This window comes from Diuraphis noxia, unplaced genomic scaffold (assembly GCF_037042655.1).
Source record: "Diuraphis noxia isolate RWA-SAM2 unplaced genomic scaffold, SU_Dnox_SAM2 contig0004, whole genome shotgun sequence".
NCBI lineage: Eukaryota > Metazoa > Arthropoda > Insecta > Hemiptera > Aphididae > Diuraphis > Diuraphis noxia.
In genome coordinates this window covers 60278182-60304856 of record NW_028301714.1, presented here as the reverse complement: position 1 = coordinate 60304856, position 26675 = coordinate 60278182, and the positions used below count along the sequence as shown (strand labels likewise).

At 27.5% G+C, this 26675-nt stretch overlaps 1 protein-coding gene across 1 annotated transcript; it reads left to right on the top strand.

Moving 5' to 3' along the window:
* Positions 1-1613: 1613 nt before the first annotated feature.
* Positions 1614-26448, top strand: LOC107170453 (progestin and adipoQ receptor family member 3). The gene is made up of 7 exons (XM_089226869.1): positions 1614-2205; positions 18532-18695; positions 19726-19882; positions 20760-20912; positions 21030-21218; positions 24734-24824; positions 26092-26448. The coding sequence occupies exons 1-7, from the start codon at positions 2092-2094 to the stop codon at positions 26229-26231; spliced, it is 1008 nt and encodes a 335-aa protein (XP_089082995.1). The 5' UTR covers positions 1614-2091; the 3' UTR covers positions 26232-26448.
* The last annotated feature ends 227 nt before the right edge of the window (positions 26449-26675 follow it).

Below are 26675 nucleotides of genomic sequence, written 5' to 3'. Positions count from 1 at the left end.
CCTACACTTTTTATTTTAATTATTATTGTGTGTTGTGTGGTATTATATGTATACAGCCTATACAGGTGTCCCTGCACGATTCTGACATATAGAATAACTTTTGTTGTATTCAATATTTATAAATTTTTTTTTGTATATAATTCATAAGCACTTACGTTACATTTTCAGTATACATTTTTTATTTTTTAATACTGAAAATAATAAAGAGTTGATACATTTTATTGTTGATAAATTCAAAATAGCCTATTTGTGAATCTGATTATAAGAACAATTTTGATGGTAAAAAGATTTATCTAAGTAAAGTAGTTTATTTTTAAATTCAATATTGTTATGATTAAATTAATTTGGAACGTAATAATTTTTTTAAAAATATGGTTTTTGAGAATTTCGTATGAATATATATTTCTTGAATTATTTACTTATCAATTTATCATATATTAACAATTTTGTCATACGTTTAATTAGCATAATTTTATTTTATTTTTTATCAGATCTTTATAATGAGACAACCTGTACATAGTTAAATAGTTTATATATAGTAGAACATACTATTCTACTGTTTTCAATTACTAATTAGTAATTAGTATTCTTATGACTAATAAAATAATAATATAGTCATAATAATATAATAATGTATATGAGAATTTAAATACGAGATATAAGTAAAGGCCAAAAGTATTAAACTATAGGGGCATAGGACGAAAAATAGTAGGAAGGTGTGCAATAATTGTTTTTCCTTCCTCCTTTGGCGTGAATTATTGTCTTAATCAGTAAAGCACTAAAAACTCAATACGATATATTGATAAGTAAATTATTTATAGTTGGTACTATATAGTGTCGCCATGGTATAATCAATTTGTGATTTGTAGGTACAAATGAACAATAATATTGTAATAATATGGATAAATCGGATGCTGCGTAGATGTTCCAAAATCCAGATGGTACCTAAGTGTTGTAATATATCTGATGAAAAAAAGAAAATTTAGATTTTCGTTTATTCATTTTCGAATACAATAAATTGTCATAGCTGATGACAAAGAAAAATTAATTTGGGGGACCGAGCTCCTCTACGCTGGACCCCCCTCCCCCCTGTTAGTTCATATACTAGCACTTTTACATGCATGCATGTGTTATAACTAATACTTACGAGTATCAAACAAATACATAATCGTCGCCATCGGCACACACATGCCATCGAGCGTGTACATTCGCTAGTTACGAAATAATACGAACGTCGACGACGTCAAGGTGAACGAACGTTCCACCACTTTGACGGGCAAGACGACGACGTATTTACAATTATTATTATCGAAGCATATTATTATTGTATATACGTAGGTACCTACATAATGTATACCTCTATAGTCTATACGTACATACTATATACATGTACAAAATATCAAATTATTTATTATTATCATCAATGTTATTATTTTTGTTCCAAGTCCACTCGAGCGATGACGGCCGAGGAGTGGTGGTCAGCGACGGCGGCAGTGGCGTGATTTTTTACTATATCGGTACCGGTGGTACCGGTTTTCTCACTGACTGCTTTAATAATAATAATAATAATAATAATAATAATACGTACTACCGCAACATTTGACACGATGGTTTTATAGCCGCGACAGTCGCAACAGGTGCACGTCGGAGAGCAGTCGCTGCAACATTACTCGTGCGACACGGCGCGTAGCGAGGCATTTACCGGATTCGCGTAAGACGACGACGGCGACGACGATAGTACGCGTGCGTAAAAATAATATCGTACGATATCGTATTGCCGTGGTTCCATACTGCAGCAGACGATCGATAAAATAATATTTTATATAAATAATTATCGATATTAATTGTATACGCCCCGCGTAATATCGCGTAAGACCGTCGATCGTGTACGCCGAACGCCGTACCTATATGGACACCGATAAGTGTTGAGAGGGCGAGTTTGATTTGTGTTATTACTACTGTTGGGTTTTCGCGAACACACGGGCGGTTTTCCAAGTCGCGAGTGCGACGACCGCGTAGCCCCCGAAACCAGATCGTGCACCCTTAGCATAATAATATTGCTTATATATTGACATCACCCGTGTCGAAAACATGATCGATTCCGCTTCAACAGACTGTTGCATTTTTGCCAAGGACTCCCTGACCGTGGAAGGGTATATGGTGTCTTCACCCACAGTGCACCAGAGGACCAACAGCCAGATAAAGGTCAGTATATCCACTATATCCGATTAATTGTTATTTGATATTTATATAATAAAATAATATATTGTTTAACGTACCAGTTGCGCGCCGAAGGGGTTGGACTCGGTAGACATTATTGGCACGTGTCAAATATCGAATCAATCAAAAACCAAAATTTTGATTATTTCTATGTGTTAAGATTTTCTTGTTGGTAGCAGGTTAGTTGTCGTGCTTAATGTGGTTATTTCTATGGCTACGGTTCAGTACCTATGTGGCTTAGTGGCTATGACCTATAGTAAATAGTATTTCTCTGGTTTAAGACCCCAGCTGCAGTGTTTGGTGTTAGTGCTGTAATAGTAAATCTAATGTACAAAATATTTTTTTCATATTATACGTTAATAATCGATTTGTTGTAAGTTCTTGGACCCTTCCACCCATAAAAATCCTATATGTTACAATATTACATACTTATATACCTATGCCGATATTACGATTATTCATTAAATTAAACTTATACGGGGACAATTTTTTTCTCCGAATTTACCGGTTTATGTCGGGGATTGTATGAGTCTGCTATTTTTGACAATTGCGGTATGACCTTTAGGCATTAGGTAAATATATTGAAGTTCGTACTTACATTTTATCATTATTTCAAACATTTAATTTTAATATCTAGTCAATAAGAAGTTAATTATTATTTATTAATATGCCTTATATTGTGTAAAAGAAATTAAACTAAAAACAATTTCTACACATTACAATAACTCGATATGTTTTCAGAAAAAAAGATTATAAATGCTAAAAAGGTTTAGTAAAGGATTTTTTTTTAAATTGGAAATTAATTTGCTAATTTAGAACTTTATTTTCTTTCTTGTAACTCTGCTGCACTAAAGGTCAAAATAGTAGGAAACTGGGAAACAATAGTAATTGCGGAAATGGTGTCGTCGCGATATGGCATGACACGGCACAGTCCGACATCTGCATAATATTATAATTCGTATAGTATAAGTTTAGCGAATATAGATTTATAATTGAAATTAAACCGTGGTACCAAAATACGAGCTGGTATTTTATTATTGTTTTAAATGTATCAATGTATGTGTTTGAAGTTTGACAATAAATTAGTACCGAGATCGGTAAACAAAGAAAAATCAATGGTCACATAGGCATGTCGTATAATACTCGTATGCTTAAAAAACGCGCGATTCAATTGTCGTAGATATCGAGCTGCAGGTAACTTAAACGCTAGGTGTATAAGAGTAAAGACGATCGATATCTATTTTTGGCACCACGAAGCAACTATTTTTTGAAATCGATAGTTGTTATATTATACTTGGGATGGCGGGATCATAAATTTATTATGGGATGCCAGAAAAGATATATTTTTTCTATGCTAAGATAAACGGTTAACATTCACTCGCGGCAAATTTAAATACTTCACCAAACCAATGCACAGTCGTAGGTTTTCTAAATCCTAATTTCTTATACAAACTATGAATTTTTTAAAAATAATATCAGTCAAAGTGCAATATAATATTACTATAATATTTATTATTTACAGTTTTATAGGAACATTATTGTATCATACATATAAAAATGTGGACCAACGTTTTTTAAAATTTTATTGTTTTAATATTTATCTAATACATTTTGTAGTAACGAGAAATTTGATGGAGAAAAACTATTGTCTTTCTCAACATAATATATTGCTACTATTTTGTCCGATTCCCGAATAATTTCTTTTTCAAACATTTCAAGTAAAAAACTTAATATATAATTGAAATAGGAAATCCAGTCATTACAATTTGCATTATACATAATCGTATAGATTATGATAGGAAACGTAGTTTTACACCATATATATATATATTATATTATATTATAATACACACTCAAATATCGTAATATTATATAAATTATACAGATTATAGGTGACAAACAACTCAATTTATATATTAGGGCAAGCATGAGCGATGGTTGGTTTTTAATTTTTTTATCGCAACAACTTTATTCAGTTATTTTTACATAATATATACAATATACTATACTATAGCTGAGCTAAGCCCAACTTAACGTGATACAAGACTAAATCCTCATATATATTTTTTGGATAAAAATATATAAATGTTCACCTGCATCATAGAAGCACTTTATAGTTTCTACAGCGTTTCTTCAGCACATCGTATATGCACAATACGTATAGGTATTTCTCCGCAGGCCCAATATTTTTAATTGCAAGGTCGAACATATGATACACGTATATAATACTGATTGGCGTATATGTCCTCGTGGTTTATAATACTCTCCAATATCATTACTACCTATATTTATCAGACGAAGATGAGCATACCTATTTATTACATATTATTTTGTTTTTCATAGATAATATTATTATAAATATGCCAATCTATGTATAGCCTAAATTATTATGATATTATAAATTGTCGATTGCTGCAGTAGGGCACTGGAGTAGACAAGTAATAATATTATTATTTGTGTTATACGAATTATATTATGTACTGCGTGAAGGCCTCGTTTGTTATAATCATTGGTGTTATTATTGGTATATCATTATATTAGACTCGGGATTTATGAGAAAATGTTGAACAAACAAATTTGTACTAGCTCAATATTTATATTCATGAATAAATTCAACAAATTTTCCATAGCTTAATGGGGAAGTGAAAAAATTTAAGACCCTCCTTCAACATTATGTCAAACCATACGCTATAGTCCATTTGAAGGATACCCATTTGCAGGTTACCGTTTTACAAAAAGGTAAATTTCCAAATTGCTCCCACTGTATAAATACGTCGATTCTCAAACGACTTCCATTTTTGAGAACACAAATTCCTTCCTACTTTCATACATACTTAGGTCTGTCTCAAAAGCGGTGTGAATAAAAATGTGTTGATGTTTTAAACATTTTATATCCAAAGTAAATTATAAAGACTATTTGTCGTTATACGCCGTTATACCAATTATATTCACACGAATCCAATAGGATGATATTAATGTGTCTCGATAATTGTGATATAATATACCAAACACAATTTGTACACATGTGATCTATTTTCATTTACCTGTTTAGTGTTTATATATAATAAATTAATAACCAATATGTATACGCTATAATATGCTGCAGCCTGTTTCATAATTAGTATGCTATACAATATGTCAATACGAAAAATACTTGTACATAGCCACATAGGTATACCTATACATTTTTATTACTATGATTATATAGGCGGGATACGAGTGATCTATTACAAAGTGCTGTATGTATCTATTATATAAATGGTATTTATATATTTATATTTTATGGTACCTAATATAAATATATATTATTCTTATTATAGTTCATGTTGCCGCCGCTATATATTATGTGTTGGTGCTGATTTCTTTCGATCAAAAATGACTAATATATATATACATAGAAGTTTGTTGTAAATAATTATTTCACAAATGTAACAGTAATAAATAATAATTGTCTTTAAAACTATTTTACACGTGCCATTATCATTATTACATCATTAGATTTATGTTTTTTCTGCTTTATGAAACCCATCGAAGCCTAAGGGTTATAAATTTATAATATTTTAAACAGATATTAATTATTTCAAAGATATTTTGTCTCGAATCATGTTCATTTCTCTCCTCGTATCACGGACCATTTCGCTCCAACGGTTAATTATGTCATAATTGGGAAATGAAACACATCCAATGAGAAATGAGTGAATAATGACCTATTAAAAAGTAAGAGAAAAAACTAACCTATATCGTTTATTTTCTTAGGTATCGTTTATATTATACCGATGTACAGTTTCCTTGTAAAACTATTGCCGAAGGAGAATATTATATAAGAATTTCATATACATATATACTATTCGACTTTATACAATATGATGTGCCAAATGAATATTACTGACAGGCATTAGTGGCTACAAGTTCATAGTACACGCGATACATTTATCACGCACTATATACGTCTGCTGCAGCAATATGCAGGTATAATAGGTCTAGGTTAAAACTATACGAGCGGTTTGTTACAGACGATAATCGATAAGTGTGAAGTATATAACACACTACGATATATAAAATCCTTCACGTAGAAAATACGACTGAAAATCGTGAAGTATATATACAATTTTTTGATGTTTTAAAGGCCTTGACCTTGATGGGATCTTTGAAATTCCTTTGTCGTGTAATATTTAAAAAATAAAAATAAAAATAATAACCACCAATCATAGAAAACAAGTATTAAATATATATTTAAAGAGAGGTTAGAAGATATCAGTAGCTTCAATATCAGAGAAAAGTTTCAGCCTTTTTTACATACGAATATAAATAATAAATATATATTATGCACATAAGGACAAAAAAAAAAAAAAATAAAAAAAAATACAAGATCATTTTTTCCTGTGGATCCGTGACAGTGGTGCAACAATAACATAGATATGTATATAATTGCAGTATAGGTACCTATATTTTTTTATTCATATTTATAAATATTTATAAATATTGGTATGGCTTACCGTTGCATCAGTAGTCGACAATAACACAACAGTTGACAACTATGCAGTCTACCTAGTACCTACGATAATATAAAATCAATTTATAATATAATATACAGCACGTGAGCCGTGAGAGTCGTTACGTATATACAACACGTGTGTCGGTGTATAAATTATGAATATAACAATAGTATAAAATACATTACAATTTAATAGTACACCTATACACTATATAGGTATCTAAATTATAAATTGTATTGGCTGTGGATATTGAGGTCAATCTGTGTGCTCAGAATTATTCGTAGTTGACATTAAATTAGAATTGGTCTGGTGTACTCACTTTACAATAGTATTATGCTTTCTAAACTAAATTCGATTCTTATTTACATTGAATTCCACCGCAGCTATAGGTATACAGTATAACAGTAAAGTCTTATGGTACTATTTACAGAGAAAATTATTTTTGACGCCTTTATATTTGATTTATATGTTGTACATATAGGTGTACTTAAAAAAAGAAAAATAGATTTTCTTGCTTAATTTTTTTAATTGTTGAGTTTGACTGGAACATTATATAAATGTGATGCAGATGGAACCGACTAGCGGCTGCATAATACTAATGAAGTATACGGTTTTGTTCATTTAACCAAAAGCATATCCCAATACGTTTAACATACATTTCGAATATAATTTAAAAGGTTAGGTATACGTTTCAATCTTTTATAAAATAGTCAACAATTATAAATACGAAATACCTTCACGCGATTAATAATATGTCATAAAATAACAACCTCCACGTGGCAACGAGAATCGGATCAACGAGCTATATGTAATAGCGATTACAAATAACACAAATTACGTAAAGAATTTTTGCAATAATTATATGGAAAAAAGTATTTTGTATGTTATTACCTGCAGTAGCTATTATCTATATAATACACATTGAATTAACAGCTATTTAAATGTTTTGTGGCCAAATTGAATTTGTATGCGATATGATACTATATTGTAATAACTTATATATAATTTAGGTATTCGTATATTATTAAAATATTATTTAATATAGATGTAAATTGGTAAGCATTTTGTTAATAAATTTGAATATTTCGATCAGTTTTCTAAGTTTGGCTGAAGGTGGAATCTTGTATCCACAGCTGTAATTGATGATTATATAAATTCTTGATGAATAAATGAAAAATTTGGTGATTACAAAGAAGTTAATAAACTGTGGTCGCATGTATATTATATATTATAATAATATTATGTTATGTACGCGGTTATTGTATATACCTATAACCTACCTATACATTTACAATACAGGTACATTTTACACGTGCCAATGAATTGTCAGATAACCTCCGACCTATTGTTCTACGTCAAAATTAGTCTATTGTTTTTATTAGGTATTAATAAAAGAGATAATCAGAACATTCAGAACGAAGATCGGAATTTTTGAAACGTTTTGAGATAATAAAATAAGAATGGTGTAGGAAGACTTCGAGACGTTAAATATTTTTTAAACCAACTACAAATAATCCATACAAAGTGCATATATTGTATTAGATTACTGGATTATAATACTTGCCTAATATTATACACACAAATCACGAGCACAAAAATTTACGAAAAAAAACTGATCATCGTTGTTTCACAAAATTCCATAAATTGTTTTCGCTGTGGGTAGATCGATGAACCGAAATTTAACACTTGTATAAATTATAAATAAACTGGAGCATACATTTACATGACTGATTTTAATGACTGACACCATAGCGGTAATAATTTTAAATCAGTCGGGATCGATTCATAAGACCGTCTAAATTATTTTAGTTTCTACGATTGTACATACGAATAAATAATAATAATTTTTTTATTTTAATATTGACGGGGTGGAACTGTGGAAGCCGGTCATTTAAGATAATAGTACAATAAATAGTAATATTGATATTTACAATTAACAATATACAAAAACGTATAGAATATAAATTGGATACAGGATAAGAAGAAAAGAAATTTGTAATTTTATGAAAACAACATACTCAATTAGAGTAGGCGAAGGTGGCGTTCTGATTGGCCTGTCTCATAGATCGATAGTGATAGATTCATTATACAAGTAATCAGTGGTACATAAAGGTACAGTGAATGGAGCAATGTTACGGGATGATGCATATGTGTTTATAATATTATAATATATTATAAACGACCAACGTCTTTATGTAGTCAAGAGTGTAAGCTGATAGCTGTACAATGTATCACTACATTTTATGATTTTTACTTTCATCATGGGTAATCATGATTTATATTGTTTGCCAATTTATTATCTCATAATTTCCGATTTTTAAACAAACAATTTGGCCGTGACGCGAAGATGACTATAATCTAATATAATGTGATACAATATATAAAATACATAAATAAATGTATAAATTCACGGCATCCGCTAAAAAACGAGTATAAAAATTATATTTCCATATTTAATTTTTATATAGGTATCTAAATACTTCTTATTTAATTTAAAAAGGTAATGGCGATTACCTGTTTCGCAACTCAATAGGAACTCTGGAACTGGTGGTTTATATTTTGTACGAAGAAAATGAAAACAGTAGACAATGTTATGAAATAATATGGTTATGAATTTTTTAAATTAAAATTTAATGTTATGTGATATATTAACAATCTGTACAATAGAGTATATCTAATAAGAACGATAAGTATAAAGATAAGTATAGGGTTGCATCCTTATATAAGGCAGAGCAATGATTTCAAACTTAAAATTCTGTTAGTTTTATTCACATAAAAATAAACTAGGTAACAAAATTTTGTTATTTTTACTTGCAACATTTTAAAACTCATTTCCGCACTGTTCGGCTTCTCGAGCGTGTAATTTTTAATTAGCGATATCAGTAATTATACATTCTATAAGTCTGCGACGCGGAACGTTATTTGAATTAATTTTAATATTAAAGATTTAATGTATATATTCTTTTAAATCTATAGTTTATTGTATTTAATGTGCTTAAATACTTAATGTAAACAGACTGCACAACGAAATTGCACTGTATATACCCACAACGAATGGACGTAATGACGTAAAACAGATTAAAATTTAGTATTTACTAATGAATAAAATCGGGAAGGAAGTTCCTTGATATAGAAATACTAACCCGAGTTGAATTATAATTACAAAACCTACACCGAGTAGCAGCATTATAATGAATATCATGTATAGGTAAACCACTACTAAATATTCGATCACTATCTATCATTCTTGCAATTTAGTCTTTCCTGAATATTTAGTTGCAGGAAGTGTTCTGAAGGTGAATTTTTGTTGTATTTCATTGTATGTGATGACTAGCGAGTATAAAATATTCAAATATTTGAGATGTTATGTTTTATTTGGTGAAAAAAGTACACTTTAATAAATTATATCTTGTGGCTTATAATTTAATACGTAACTGTGGTATTTAATGTATAGTTATAACACATACTGTACATTTGAATAATTTAAAATTCATAAGCTTTAAATGCAAAAATATTTGGCATATGACCTATACCTACTTCAATTTGAACCGACGTATTATATTATATGGATCGATATAGTGAGAAAAAAAACCAATTGACATCACCTGCAACCTATACTTGGAATTATACGTTTAATTTCTATGATATTGATATTATAACACATTTACATAATATCTAAACTATGCATGAATATGTAAAACACGTTTATTGTGTGTGGTGTGTCGAAAGTGTTGGCTGACAAAAAGAAGTACCTACCTATCAAGTACGATTTACCACCAATATAAATCCAATATCTAAAATTAAAAACTATTTAGTAATTAAACGAAAAAAATATGCCTTTAAACTTAATTTAATAACAATAATGTTATTAAATTAAGTTTAAGGTTATCATGATAATATTATTATAGTTATAATTATTACAGTGTAAATAGGTAAAAAAAGTGTACGTGTCACGTATCATCATCATCATAATCATTGATGAATTTTAATATTTTAAATCATAATAATCATATTTTAAATTATGTATAAAGCCTAAAATGCTAATATATTATATATTAAGTACAAACATCCATGGTCCACTTATGTCGAGGGGGTATAATTGTATAGCTGAATGCTGATTAAATTTGTACACGCACAGGACATTTTTATATTCCATTTGCAGTAAAAATCATAAATTTCAAAAAAATGTTCTGCTTTAATTTCAAAGTGTTTTGAACTGCAGTAGGTATTATGTTAACGATAAACGGATGTTGCAGGTATATTAGGTATACTACTAAAATTATTATTCCGATAATATATTTTTGTTATTCATTTGTACACATCTCCCTATTCAAATAATGTATCATCTAAAATAGTGTCTATGTTTTGGACCAAGCGACAAGATACACACATATATACAGGGTGATTCGTTTATCAAACAACACTCATTATTTATAAAAGTATTGACTTTTTTCAAAATATTGTTTTACATAGTTTCAAGTTGTTAAAAAACCAACGCTTTTATTAAAAAATTATATTTTTAAATATTTTTTATCCTTATCATTTTTTAAGTTTTTTACTTTTTTGAATGGCAACATAGTTTTTTAATTTCATATTCCAAAGCAGAATATTTTTCTAAAAATTTTGATACATAAAAATCGAATTTAGGACTAGTAGTTTATGAGTTATAAGTATTTAAAGTTTAGACAAGCGGAGTAGTGGACAAACATTTTGCGGGGTAACCCCGTACCACTCCACTCTGCCAATCTAAACTTTAAATACCTATAACTCATAAACTACTAGCGCTAAATTCAAAATTTTAACGTAATAATTAATTAAAAAAATAGCTTTATTAAATTATGAAATTTGAAGTATAGGTTACCATTTGAAAATCAAAAGTTGATGGTGGTGTATATAATAAATATAAGGGTGAAAAATATAAAAATAATAAACAATTCAAGAAGAGTGTAAATCTACAATTTTGAAAAAAAAAAAAATTGAAAAAAGTCAATACTTTTTTAAATAATGAGTGTTGTTTGATAAAAGAATCACCCTGTATATACATATTGCAATTGCATAATATATAATATAGTAGGTGATGGAGGTATCTTGTCCCAGAATATTTCGTAAGCTATTCAGTACTCAACGTCTGAAAAAATAATCCTGCGCATAGCTTTCAATGTCGATCGTGTATTGAATATAATATTGGAAAATTTCGAATGCAAACTCAACGTTTTGCGTAATACCGCTCTTCAGTACGTGACGCTCGTCAAACAAACATCTAAATATTAACAAATCGTAATGTAAAATAAAAATTGATGACAACAAGAAACCTCGTGGAATTAAGAGATTTGTATAATAACTCATTAGCCATAATAAAATTAGTCATTACTATAATATTAAAAAGTAATATTAAACACAATAACAACGAGCAGATGGTTTCGATATAAATAAATCGTTTACCTATAATGGTTTTTGCCTATTGTCCTTAAAGTTAGATATCAATGACTGATATCCGATACAGCCTTAAGACGATGCCAGTAGAAATATTTTTTTTTAAAGATATATCATTATATTAATATTTATTATATATAAATAACTATTACAATATTACCGCACGTGGATTTAAATATAATATATTTTTTTTTTTTACTTATTATTAGTTTGATTGGTTTAATTTCTAGAACTATTTAACTGATTTTAAAATTTTTTTAAGATATATAAGGTACCAATTAAAAAAATTGTTTCACTTTTACAAAGCTAAAGTGCGATAAATTATTATGATTGAATATACTTCAGTCTTCAAGTCCTGTATTTTAAATGACTGTGTTAAAAATCTTTTATGCAGTTTAAGATAGGGTAAATTCACGAAAGTTTTGTTCATTACTAGTCGACTAACGACAAATTAACCAAACATTATGAATCATATAGAGTAAGTATTTTTAACGAACAATAAAGTGTACAGGGATCAGCTAGTATAATATATAATTTAGTTGTAATTTATCTGTAACAAACTAATCCATCATTTCGTAATTTGATATAGGTACTTATAGTTCTTCAAGTCTTCACCGATAACACCTGATTTTCAGCATTCAGCAATGCGGTCAGTTGAGTTTTTATGCGGAATTGAATATATTATTATTAATCTCATTAGAATGGCTGTTTGACACGTACGTTGCTATACTGCTGCAGATTTGTATAGGATTAGAAGGTCAATTATTGAACTAAAAGTATCCAAATTTATGGATTTCCGCATAAACTGCACGTTTCCTGTGTAAACAAACGTATAGGATAGAATATTTTTTCTCAGTTTTGAAAACGCGCTCTATCTGCTTATGTAAACACTTCCAAGCGTATTTTTATGGTATATTCTATAGTGTGAATCGCCGCATTCCGCCTAGACATAACAAACGCACGTCAATAATAACAAATAACATTGTATGTACGTTAAAAGAAAGATATATTTGGAGATGATGTCACAATATAGTTATTGAAGTAGAAATTTAATACTTATGAGAAACTATGATAACATTTTTATGAAAACGACACTATTATAAAAGGCACTACAAGGTATTTGTTCCAACTGAGAGAATGTCGTGAACGTATTTTATGTATATCATATTGCATTCAAGCCTCGACAATTCGAATCTCAAGGGGTCTAAAAATTACTTTGACATGTATTTTTTTCGAGTTATATACCTCAAATACAACTCAATAACACTTCAAGGGACGAGAAAACAATTCAAGTCATAGAGATTTTTGAGTTACCAAGACTCGACTGTATATGATTATTATGATATTATATTTTATATGTGGATACGTCTTTTCCTGTTGCCCGTCATAAGTTGGCTACGACGCATCACATCGAGCCGAAGACGGAAAACACGTGTATGACATGATAATATTGTATTATTATTATTATTATTATTATATATTATTATACGATTTCTTGCGTTGTTTACGTTACTACTGTACAACAATATTTTTTTAATCATTACGTGAAGCCAGGCACAGTGGGGCACTCTGTGGGGGGGGGGGGTCAGGAGTGTCGACTGACACCCCTCAAAGAATTGTTGGGTGACTGGGTGAGTGTGACTGGTTCTGGGTGAATTCGGATGTTATTTTGATAAATATTTGTTTAATTTAATATTAATTGTATAAAGAGCATAAACTCAGATTTTACTTGTGGGGTGGGTTGGTACAGCGAGATATATATTTTCGACACCCTTGTGAAAAATCTACTGTGCGCCACTGGCCAGGCGAGTGTATTATATTATAATATTGACAAAGTAACACATTTGTAAAGTTACATCTGTATTTAGGTATACTATAAGTCAGATATGCTACGGATTATATACCTATATCGAATGTAAATAATTCAATTGGACACCGGAGTAGAGGCCTCTGAATAGACTTGACGCGCGTAATGAATAATCATAAAATATTTATAGGCTATATACATAAATAGGGTTCATACATTAATGTTAATTTACTTATTTTTTTTTGTTATTCGCACAATAATCAAGACGTGATATATTTGAAATTAAAACTTATATATATATTATGTATGTGTAATAAAATAAAATAATGTATAATATTATAATAAAGGTAAATTCTTTGAAATGACACTCTCCTTCACTCTGTCCATTAAAAAATAAAAAATCCGTCACGCACAAACACGGCAGCTGGTCTTAAATGATTAGTGTACGGGGTTTTATTTCGTTCCACGCGCTCAAAACCAATAGATGTTTTCAAAATAATATCAAATCCGCACAGGTGCCTGCTGAATGTTATTATATTTTATTTGCGATGTGATTTTATTCACAGTGTGTACCAGCTTATACTTTCCAATGCACGCCTACATAATTATATATTGCTATAAATATTATAATATACTTGGTCGAACTAGACGTATTTCTCACATACTGCACAACGTATAATAATAATGTCTTCATTGGAACTATATAAGTTATAATACGGTCTCTCTCAACTGAAGATGTGCGTCCGAAGAGTTGCTATTTTCTATAGAAAAACATTTTCACTCCTATAAATGTATAATAAAATAATATGACATTCCGTTCGATATTCCAAGCATAATACTTATCTAATAATAACAAGCCATTTTAAAGTTTTAAACTGCGCTGCTGTAATTACAACATTTATTTGTATTTTTTAAACAATAAATTAAGTGCTCATGTGATTATAGTCGTATATAACATATTTTATTCTAATAAAATCAATTTAAGAGTAAAACCTAAGTCGTAATAACAATATCTGCCAAACGCGAAAAAATGTTGTCGCCTGCTCTATCGTCTCGTCTCGTGTGGGTTATACCATCGTGTACTACATAATAGGTGTACACTTTGATGAGGCTTAGCGCATAGGCGTGCACAGATTTCTTTCGCAAGTATAATACCGGTGTGTTTACATAATATACCTAACTCAATACAAGAAGATAACTCCCCAAAACCTATCAATACAAAATAACTCGTCTCATAATGCAACTATGCAAGTACGAATCTAAATGAAATTCACTAATAATGAAATCTAACTTAATACATTTTGATTTCTTCTCGACAACCGATATTTTCATTAAAAAAAAAATATCAAAATATTCAAGTTCTCGTAATGAACTAAGATATACTATGAGTCTATGGTGTCTACGAACTATTTTAGTATAGTTTGTGATTCTGATCAAAAATATTACAACTAAAAACCATGATTATGACGATAACTCTGCAGGGGATGCCAATAAGGCATATCCGGATTCCCTCCCGCGCACGCCTATGGTATATGGCTAAACAGGCATAATACAAAAAAAAAAATCACGGAGTGTGCGCATGCATCATAATATTATCATATTATCATATTATAATGCTATAGAGTTGGGTATTCGCGAAAAATTCAATTAACGAGTTTGTGTGATACTATGCGTGCGACCTTACGTGTGCCGGACGACGTTGTCACAATACGATATACATTATAACAATAACAACATTAGGAGTACATACAACATACGTATATTATATATTACGCACACGGAAATGACCGGAGAATTTTAAACACCTTGTGCCATTTCGACGTGCGCGCGTCATACTAATTAGCTGCAGCGTACGAATAATGCGAAACACAAACACACTGCTGGTGCGGTCTTTGACGCCACGGTGATGATTATTGTACGATTAACGCGCTCCTGTCAAGTTCAAGTGTTTAAAAAAAAAAAACATTTTTTATCTCTCTTAAACGTCTAATTGTGTCCCAAGTATTGAGAACACCCTCGCGGGGTAATCATATTTTCTTGTTGTCAGCGAATTTGGTGGTCACATACACGGCGGTCCTCCTTTTAGAATCAATGTCCGTATTAGATATTATAATGTTTGGTGTAAAATCTCAGTAAAAAAAAAAAAATTCCGTGTTACATGTGCATTGTATAATATATTATTACGTATAAATAATTAAAAGTTGCTGTCTTAAAATAATTTAATAAAATGATACTTGATTTTATATAAACTAACTTAGAAATTTCATTGATTACAAATTCAATTGATGTGATAATATTAATAAGGACGTGATAAATAATAAAATTGACATTCAATGTGAACATTTTCTGGTCGATTTTAGTACCAATAGGTACCCAAAACGAGTCGGTAAAAACAGTATTAAAAATAACAATGTATTCAAATAATATTATAAATGTACAAAGTTTAAAAAAAAATTTTTATGATATACATATACTGTGCCGTTGAGGAATGCTATTGCCTTTATACCTCTTAAATCTTAAGTATGAAATAAATTTTAGTTCATTAATAAAATCGTCATTTTAAATGATAAAATAATTTTTAATTTTAACAAAAAAAAAAAAACATATTACCTTCTTATTATTGTTATAAATTGTATCAAAAGCTTGTTTTAATGTTATGTAACATATGTAATGTAACATAATATGTAATGTATGTTGTATGTTGTATGTGTTGGTTAGGGTGTTCCTTAAATTTTTGAATTTAAAAAATGTTTTGTCTGACCTCCTAAATGTGTGCGAATATGTATAAAAATGAACTGCAAAAAATTTGAAACCAATCGGTTAAGGTTAACCCGTTTGAACTCCTTAAATTGTTCAATATTTACGAAAATTTTTCACATTTCCATAAATATTTCATTAACCTTTAGAAATATTGACATTTTTTATATTATATATTTTGAAGTAAATTAAATTTCCTATAACTTCTATGATATGATATTTTTTAATATCTCCAATAGTTCGTGAAGTATATTGAATTGAACGTAAAAAAACACTATATCTTTTTAAATACGAGTAGCATAGTAACGATTAGTAATAACTAATAATAAACAATGTTATAGAATAATTAATAATTGTGTTGGTATACCATCATTGTACCAATTCATATAATATTTAACCACGATGTAGGTTTATACGTATACATTTTATATTTCAATATTTCATTACCAGTGAGTTAAAAATTTGAAAAAATCCCTCACTCCTATTAAAATGTCTAATTACTCTACGTCTACTATAGGTAGGCACATGAAAGATAAAATTATCTCAGCAATAATCGAGTCTTCATATTATATTTCATATATTGTATAAGCTTTTATTTAAATTGTGACAAGTCGCCTACAATATAATATATTTACCTAATGTATCTTCAGACTGCAGTTATTATCTGCCTATAGATTCGTTTGTTATTTTATAATTGGTTTTTGGTCGTATAAAAATATTTTTCTTTTAGTTGAGCAAACATTTTGTGCGTGATAATATTATTTTGTCAATGTTATCTTTTTCAATCGCCCACTTGAACTATAAACCTCATTATTATTAATTTTTTTTCTTGAAACTCAATTCTTAGTTAGCTTATTAAAATAAATTCGTCAATTAGTTTATTTACATGAAGTCACATTGATTATATATTTAGGCAATGCTAGTAATATGTGTAGCTATAATTAAAATATACTAGAAGTCGTCTAAAATGTATATGCCATATATGGTATCTTTAAATTATACTTTTAACGTTTTTAAAAATTTTTTTTCACTCAATTCATTATAAAATAGTATTGGAAAGTATATATTTTTAAAACCTATTTAATAGTTTTTGAGATATAGTAACAGTAAGTGCTTACAGTTATTGAAAATCATCCAGAGATGATTAAAAGCTAAAATTCAAAAACATAAACTTTAGTGTAAGTTAAAGCGTTTATTATTATTTATCCATAATTATTTATTTAATGATCAGATAAAATTACGAGCCAAATCCAAATGATATAAAAAAGAAAGTTTTTACTTTAGCTATAAATAATAATTGAAGTTAATTTTATCATAATATCGTTATTATTCCGCCTGCAAGATAACATATTAAAGTATTCAATGGAATAAAATGGCATGCCTAAAGTGGTAACTATAAATTATAATGTACAAAAATTAACAATTTGCATCCAACTATAATATTACGCCTAGATATTAAATGTATTATATTATCATATTGAATGAATTATAAAATTAAAGTATCTAAAACGTATTGCTTATTACAGCAATAAATAAAATATAGACGTTTTAAACTTTTAAACATATTATTAAAATCTAATCGTAGATAAATTAAAATGTTAAATAGTTTATTTGCACAATGAAAATCAAATACTTGTATATTATTTTGATCTGTTTTGCACGAATATTTAATTTTAATACATATAGCATAATATACAAAGTGTTTAATTTTTATTGTATTATAATAATCCAATTTTAAATGATTATATGAATTAATATGAAAACATATATTGCTTCTAAAAAAAACTACGATATTATAATTTTATGTACTTTTTTTAGGATCACAAAGAATTTTTAAAGAAATCAAAAGATTCGTTGTTGTCGAGGAGTGTAAAGGAATTATCGTTACTGCAATTCCATGAAGTTGAACCACATTTACAATCCAATCCCTACATTACATCCGGCTATCGAGCCAGTTTATCAACAAAAATGTGTATAGAGAGGTATGCTAATTTTTTATGTGATTTCTATATTGGCAATAAAATATAATTAATTAGGTATCATTACAATATATACATTTTAACATATTGAGCCCAATCATATTACAATAAAAATATATAACCAATTTAAAGATAATTTTTCTACGACTTAATATGATGGAATTACCTTGTAAAATTTATTTAGCGTTATAAAAACGCACTTAAATGTATGAAAAAAAAAATGAAGGTTTTAAATTGATATAACGAAATCGTTGCATCTAAAATAATTACATGACATTATTGTTATATTTTAACCATTATATTTTATTGAAATTTCCATATAAAATTCAGCCAACAAATCAACAAAATTTATATATCACAGTATTTAAAAAAAATGCATGTTATAAACCACTATGTTATTATTATTATTTTTTTTTTTTTTGAAATAATTAGAAGCTTATATTTTATATTTTAGTACAATAAAATAATTTTAAAACACATTTTCTTTTACAATTCTTGAACTTTTAAGGACTTAACATTTTAGTGGTCTATAATTAAAAACGATTTAGTTTGAATAATTTAATTATTAAAAAAAAATACTATAACACAATTTACCAACAATTTTCGATAAAGATATAATTATGTATAATATTTTATACAAGTATAATATTATAAATATTTAATTTGAGAATACTTATTTTAACCTTCGATGTAGTTTTTGACAAGGTGCTGATCATTGAAATTGTCAATAAAAAATGACAATGACTTTCATTACCTCGTGTCGTTTTAAATGATGATGCTTCTTCTATCAACGGCGGATATTAATTTAGTTGTGATCATAATAAAAAAAAAACAGATTAGCTGCTTAATTTTTATAAAAAAAGGTATAGTCATCCATACTAAAAAAATAAATAGTGATAACAATGCATTAACGGATCCACAAGGACAGATTTTCAAATGTATTTTTGAATTGATTTATATTTTATTGGTTAAATTAATAACAATAAAAAAAAAGATTAAATGCTAATTGTTAATGCTAACCTTTCTGTTTTAGCGCTTTTTGGCTGACGAATGAAACCATAAATATTTGGTCACATGTATTTGGCTGGATGCTGTTTTTTGGTTTAACAATTTATGACTTGTTCCTGTTAAATATTCACGCTTCACAGTTTGATAAGCTTGTTGTGGGTCTACTACTCGGATGTTTCCAGGTATTTAAAAAATTACAACCAGAGTAGAGAATTATAATTTGAATAAAACGGTATTCAAAAAATCATTTGAACACAGTGAAACTTTTATGTTGGTATATTACGAAACTCTTATGGGCAATAAAAACAAATTGTACCATAGAGAATATTGTTAAATGGAATTAAATTTGTTTTGGTCCTTAAAAGTATTTCGTTGAGTAGAAAATGTTGTTTAATGAAATTTCGTGTTATGGAAGTTTCCCTGTACAATAGAAAAAATTATTTAATATAATACTTACTTGTTGGTTATCTCTGACTACTTTTCATGATTCCATCATAACAACATTTTGGTAATGACAATCATGACAACCGATAATTATTATTGGTAATCTACTAATCTCGAATACCAACTATCAATTATCTATCATCTATCATAGTAAATAAAATAATAAGGCGATGTTTTTGATTTAAACAGCTCTAGTGACCGTGTGAATTATATTATGTATCGAGTAGCTGAGTAACCTCACAGTCTCTCGTGAAAGCTGTAGAAAAAATACTTTTAATTTACTGTATAATATCTTTTGCAGTCTTTCGTTTATTTGAATTTAAAAAACCATATACAGTGAAAACTCTTTATAACGAAATTCGTTATAACGAAAAACTCTATATTGCGTAAATAACATTAAGTTAACTTATAAATTATAATGGTTGGTTTGATTTAAAACCTATTAATTACTCTCTATTAAAAAAACTCTCAATAACGATTCGTTATAGAGAGTTTTCACTGTAGTTATAGTACCTAAAATTGTTTGTATTACCTATTACTGTTTTGTGACACACGTGACACGTGTTTAATTTGAATAATATTTACTTACCTATATTGTTTTTATCGTATTTTTAGATCAGCATGGCATCATCGACAATGTACCACACGTTTTCATGCAAATCCGAGAAACATTTCAACTGTTTTTTATCTTTTGACTTGTTCGGCATAGCGTTGAGCTTGTTGGGTATCTACTTATCAGGAATTTATTACGCTTTTTGGTGCCATCCAGTAAGTGAATATTTTTATTTCAGTATGCAAATTATATACGCATCTTAAGTCTTATAATATTAATAAACACGGCGGTGAATACTTTAAATACATTAATTAAATTCGTATATTTTTCAGGTACATCGAATGTTTTACTTATCCACGGTGTTCTTTATATTTGTGATTGTCATCGGATTGCAATTACCCAAGCTGAAAGCTAGTGATAATTTGAAAATGATCTCATTTGTGTGTTGGGCAGCATACGGAGTGATACCGACGTGTCACTGGGTCATCATCATGGGAGGATGGGAGAATCCAATAGTGGCCGTAAGTATAGTATATTTGTATATTATACTGTCAATAATAATAATCATCATTAAAAATACTAATAAAACATATTAACACGTTGGCTACCATGAGTATCACGGGTGTCTCACACCATGATACAATAGACATAATTTTGACGATCTCTGGTTATGTACCATGAGAGTCACGGGGGACTCACAAATCGTCATTATGTGTGTATCGTGTGAGTTGCTGGTAACTCTCAGGTATTTCGTTTTCTTAAAGTTATATAGAATTCAATAACCAAGAAAACTTATATTTTTTGAGAGTCACGGGTGATACTCATCGTAAATAAAAAAATATTTTTAAAATCAAGTCTGGTAGCCAACGTGTTAAACTCGTGGTCCTGCTTTTAAAGATATGTGTTAATATATTATGTATTATTTATATAAATGATTAGTAACCTACTTACGTTTTTGTTAGAAATAAATAATAATATAATTTACCTAACTAAAAGTACCTACGTTTAATATTACTTATTATAATATTATCTCTTTTTGAAAATATTTGTGTCGTATTATGCAAGTAGGTACTAATTAGTACCTAGCCGTATTCCTACAAGTTAAATTATAAACAAAAAATTGTGTCAGTCCTATATAAGTTCTCAATGAATTTTATTAAATTATAATTACTATTGTTAAAGCATATTATGTCAAACACAATTGTACATATAGAAATGTAGTTAATGTTATGAATAATTTATGAAAATACTATTGAAACTCTTATTAATAATGCATTAATGTATTTAGACGAATGTAGAGCGAGAACACGAATAGTGTTTCAAATATACTCTGCGCATATAGAAAATTTGAATAAATCTAAAATCTAATCCTCATAAATTAAAAATATCAAAATTCATACTGAATAAAGTTAAAAACTCTATTTAATTACAATTTAATGAATATTAATTATTGCATTTTCAGCCATTTTGTGCCTTTTATTTTCAAAGTAGTGTTAATCATTTAAATTTACAAAAAAAAAAAAAAAAATATTATTAATTTTACATAATTACACATTTTAATCATACATAATATGATAGAAATCTCAATTATAAGTATTTATACCCTATAGGTGTATAATACTATTTTAATTTAGATTCTGAGTGGAGCGATGAATGTATTGATTTTACAATGTTGCGTGTTTTTATTTATGTCTGTGTACACGATAAGTTGTCGAAATAGTGCTTTGATTTTCAACTTCAGTAGCTTTTCCGGTTGTAAAGTGAATCTAGTTTGTGCACTGGGGAGGTAAAATTACAAGTATTTTTCAAAAGCACCGGGAAAAACAAAAAAATTAAAATTAAAATTAAGGAAAAATGAGAATTTTTACGCAAAATAAAGTTTTGAGAAAATCGGTTTTAGATATTGATGTAACTCTAAAACAAATTACGGTAGACACATGAAATTTTTACTAAATGTTAATATTGGCTTTAACTTGATAACATTTTCAAATCAAAATAATTCGAATCTTTTTAAGTTATTTTTAGACATTTGAAATTTTCAATCTTAGTTTTTTTTTTTATAAATGATAATAAAATGTTATCTGTTTGATGAAAAACCTTTAAAATATAAGGCTCTTTATATAATTCCACAATGGTATTTAAAAAATATTAAAATACATAGTTACAATGTTTTTTAATAAGCATTGAAAGTTCGAATTCTGACAAAATCGGTAAAAATCACGAACATTTGCAATCTAAGCTTTGACAATTCTATACAAGATTCTTCATGAAATGTCTACTTTTATCAAATAAAAAATCTCTACCAAAAAGTCAAATTAAATTTTCATGAGCATTTGAATTACAATATTGGATATTCACTCAATTTCTCTTATAGGTATCGATATTCTTATTTTATTGTTATTCAAAAACAAATAGGCAACTGTAGAAACTTTAAATTTACACTATATGTTTATTTTATCAATTCCTATACTTGATAAAATTTTCAAAATATGTCAACAATTTTTATGTTATTTATTGACATTTAAAATTTTCCGTTTTTTTTTTAGTTTTTTAATCTATATTCTATATATGTCGATAAAATTTTATTCAATGGGTCATAAAACTTGAAAATATAATATAAATAATTACTTTTAATACTACCATGTGTGCTGAATCATATTATGATTATAATAAATAGATAAAAAAAGAAAATTTAATACAAGGTTCCCCGTAAGTTTATATAATAGCAGTTGGAAAATATTAAAAATACATAGCCAAGTTTTTTTTATAATCGTTTAAAGTTCGAATGTTGACAACATTTATTTTATTGAAAATTTATAAAATGTTTAAATTTTATAGCTAAGGATTGACAATTTAAAACAAAGTTCCATATGTAAGTAGTTAATCCTGCAGCAAAAAAAAATCTAAAAACTATACAAACACAATTTTTTTAATAATTATTTTAAGTTAAAATTTGGATTAAATTACATATTAAATAATCAAGAATAACAATTTTAGTTACATTGTTGTCATTTAAAAATATTATTTGTGACTCGTGGGTACTTAAAATTCTAGGATATACTTTATAATCTTTATATTGTAATATTAATAGTTAATGACTTAAATTGACACTTTATAATAAATTGTATATACCTACTATGAATGACTGAGTTAGTCGGGTACATATTGAATTTGGTTTGATTAATTTGGAATTTATTTTAGATGCATCTTAATTTTTTTTTTTATCATTATTATTGAGATAATAACAATATATTTAATGTAGTACAACATATCCTAGACTGACAAACCGTCTCCACTCAGAATCGTTTTTAGTATACAATGATATTATATCGTTGAATTCAAATTTAATACCATCCATTACAGTGATCCACTTGTAAAGTTGTAACCTACTATACAGCAGAGCGAAATCTACTTACTCGCTTAAAAAAAAAAATTGTAATTTAAAGTTGAATGAACTAGTGAAATTAAGACTTATTTTCGAAATATATATTACAGACAGCGCAATTAGATAATCAGGGTTTTTATAAACTATAATTTTACCTACATAGATAATTATTTATTTCTAATGAATTTATAAATACATTTTAAATGAGTAGATAAGAAGCTAATTATTACCATTAAAATAATATATATATTCATATTTTAAACTATTAAATTTACGTAGTCAATAAATTTAAATTGTATTTTTAAATTTTAAAAAGAACTACATGGAAGTATAAAATTGTAACCTTAATTGAATTAATAATTAGTTATTTAAATAAATAAATGTATCACTTCAGTATAATAGTTTTTAAAATAATTTTATGTTCTATATTAAGTATCAATTACCTACTTATATAAAAATTTTGTTTTTCAAACGTACCTAATGTATAAATAATTATCTAGTGTAAATAATTATTTTAATTTATTTTGTACTATTATTATTTCCAATAAGATTAAATTACTGTGCATTCATTTATTACAAAGAACTTAAAAAATATTATATGATTTTGTCGTAAAGATCAATGATTAATATTGTTTATTTCTTTTTTTTCAGAAATTGTTATCAAGAATTTTAAATATGTACCTTATTTCCGGATTAGCGTTCCTGATTTACGTTACAAGAACACCTGAACGTTTTTTCAAAGGTAAATATTTTAGTACCTTCTTATTTAAAATATTAGTATGTGGTCAATTAAAACTGCAGTGCAAAGATTGTAAGACATGTATTATTAGTAGGAAAAAACTACCTTTGAACATTTTTCCAAAAATTAAAATTAAATAAAAACACTGTCTATGAACATTCAAACTAAAATTTTTTTTTATTTTATAAATTAATAATAAACCATTTCACTCAAAATAAATGTTTATTTAATTTTTCGATAAAATTTTTTCAGTTTTTTTCAAAACATTTTCTCACGAGATTCTAATTGACGAAATATTAAATTTGTTATTGCATTTAGACACCACCGTTTTTAAAACAATAATTATAGTAATTTTACCAGTCCATTTACCGGATTTTGTTTATTTTTTCGATTGTAAGATTTGTCATTATACTACTTAAGGTTGAGTAAATATTATAACGAAAAAGTCCAAAAATAGTTGAACAATAATAATATTAAAAATAATAATACGAATGGTACCTACTGAAAAATCTTTTCATAACTTGTAACTCGTAAAACATATTACCTAATATTAACTGTTATTAAAATTACAACGCTGCTCGCTATTTTATAATAAAGAATTAAAATTTGATGATAACTTACTGTATAAATCATTATTTCCGAAGTGCTTCAGCAGTTTCAGTTTGTGATCCAGAAATGGAGAGCTAATCATTCCTAAGTTCTTGGTTACTATTAAATTAATTTTTATGTGAATTATAAATTGTTTAAATAAATAATATATAATAAAATGAAGTATAATAATATTATGTTAACAATTACACATATTATACGAAATATTTGGCATAAACTACAATTAAATATTAATTATTATGGTATTATCAATATATCCAGTGTTTGAAAACTTCATGAAATTTGAAATTGTGAAATATTTCATATTTTCATTAGAAATTTCAGTAGGTATTATGATAATTTTTTTAATTTTTTTAAATAAGTTTTATTTTTATGTATAATTGTCATAATTTACCTTCAAAATTGTATAATATTAGGAAAAACAATCACCAACTACTCATTAGTGTTGGTTTTCTTTAGTTAGTTTATTGATAAATTAATAATAATCGTCAATATTTGTATTAGAAACATTTTAATGTATCTTGATTTCAACACATAGTGAAATATTTCATACTTTAAAACACTAAATATACCATACCGGAACTAGGTATATTCGATTTATTTTGAATTGTTATCAGTAAAATAAAAACGAAGTGTATGATTTTATTTTTCTGCTTTTCAGGTAAATTAGATTACATAGGATCATCGCATCAGTGGTGGCATTTCCTGGTCGTCATAGCGTTGTATTACTGGCATAACACTGGCATTTTGTACATCGAGTACAGAATGAACCACGGATGTGTCAACGATTTACGGCTATAATATTGATTTTGCTCAATGTGTACTTATATTGTTATTTTATAGTTAATTTATTTTTAGTATTAAGTAAATTACCTATATTATGGTTTGTTTGTTATTTTACGGTTCGACGAGAATTTCTGTGAAATATTTCTTATACTTTATTATAAAATTCAAATTCTTTATTTACATAAAAGATTAAAAAAATGTTTATCATTAATAAAATGGAATCGATTGAATACACAGCGACTATATTTCCTTTCGCAATTAGTATACATTATACATAATAATATAATATACTATCCTATCTACTAAGTCTCTTATTTAAAATGATACATAATATATATGTAGCGTGAACATATGAATACTATATATTAAAATATGTAGTCCCTGGATGATTCCATAAAATCGGGAATTTAACAATAGGCTTGTCCAAAAAATGTATAATATGGCACATACATAAGCACA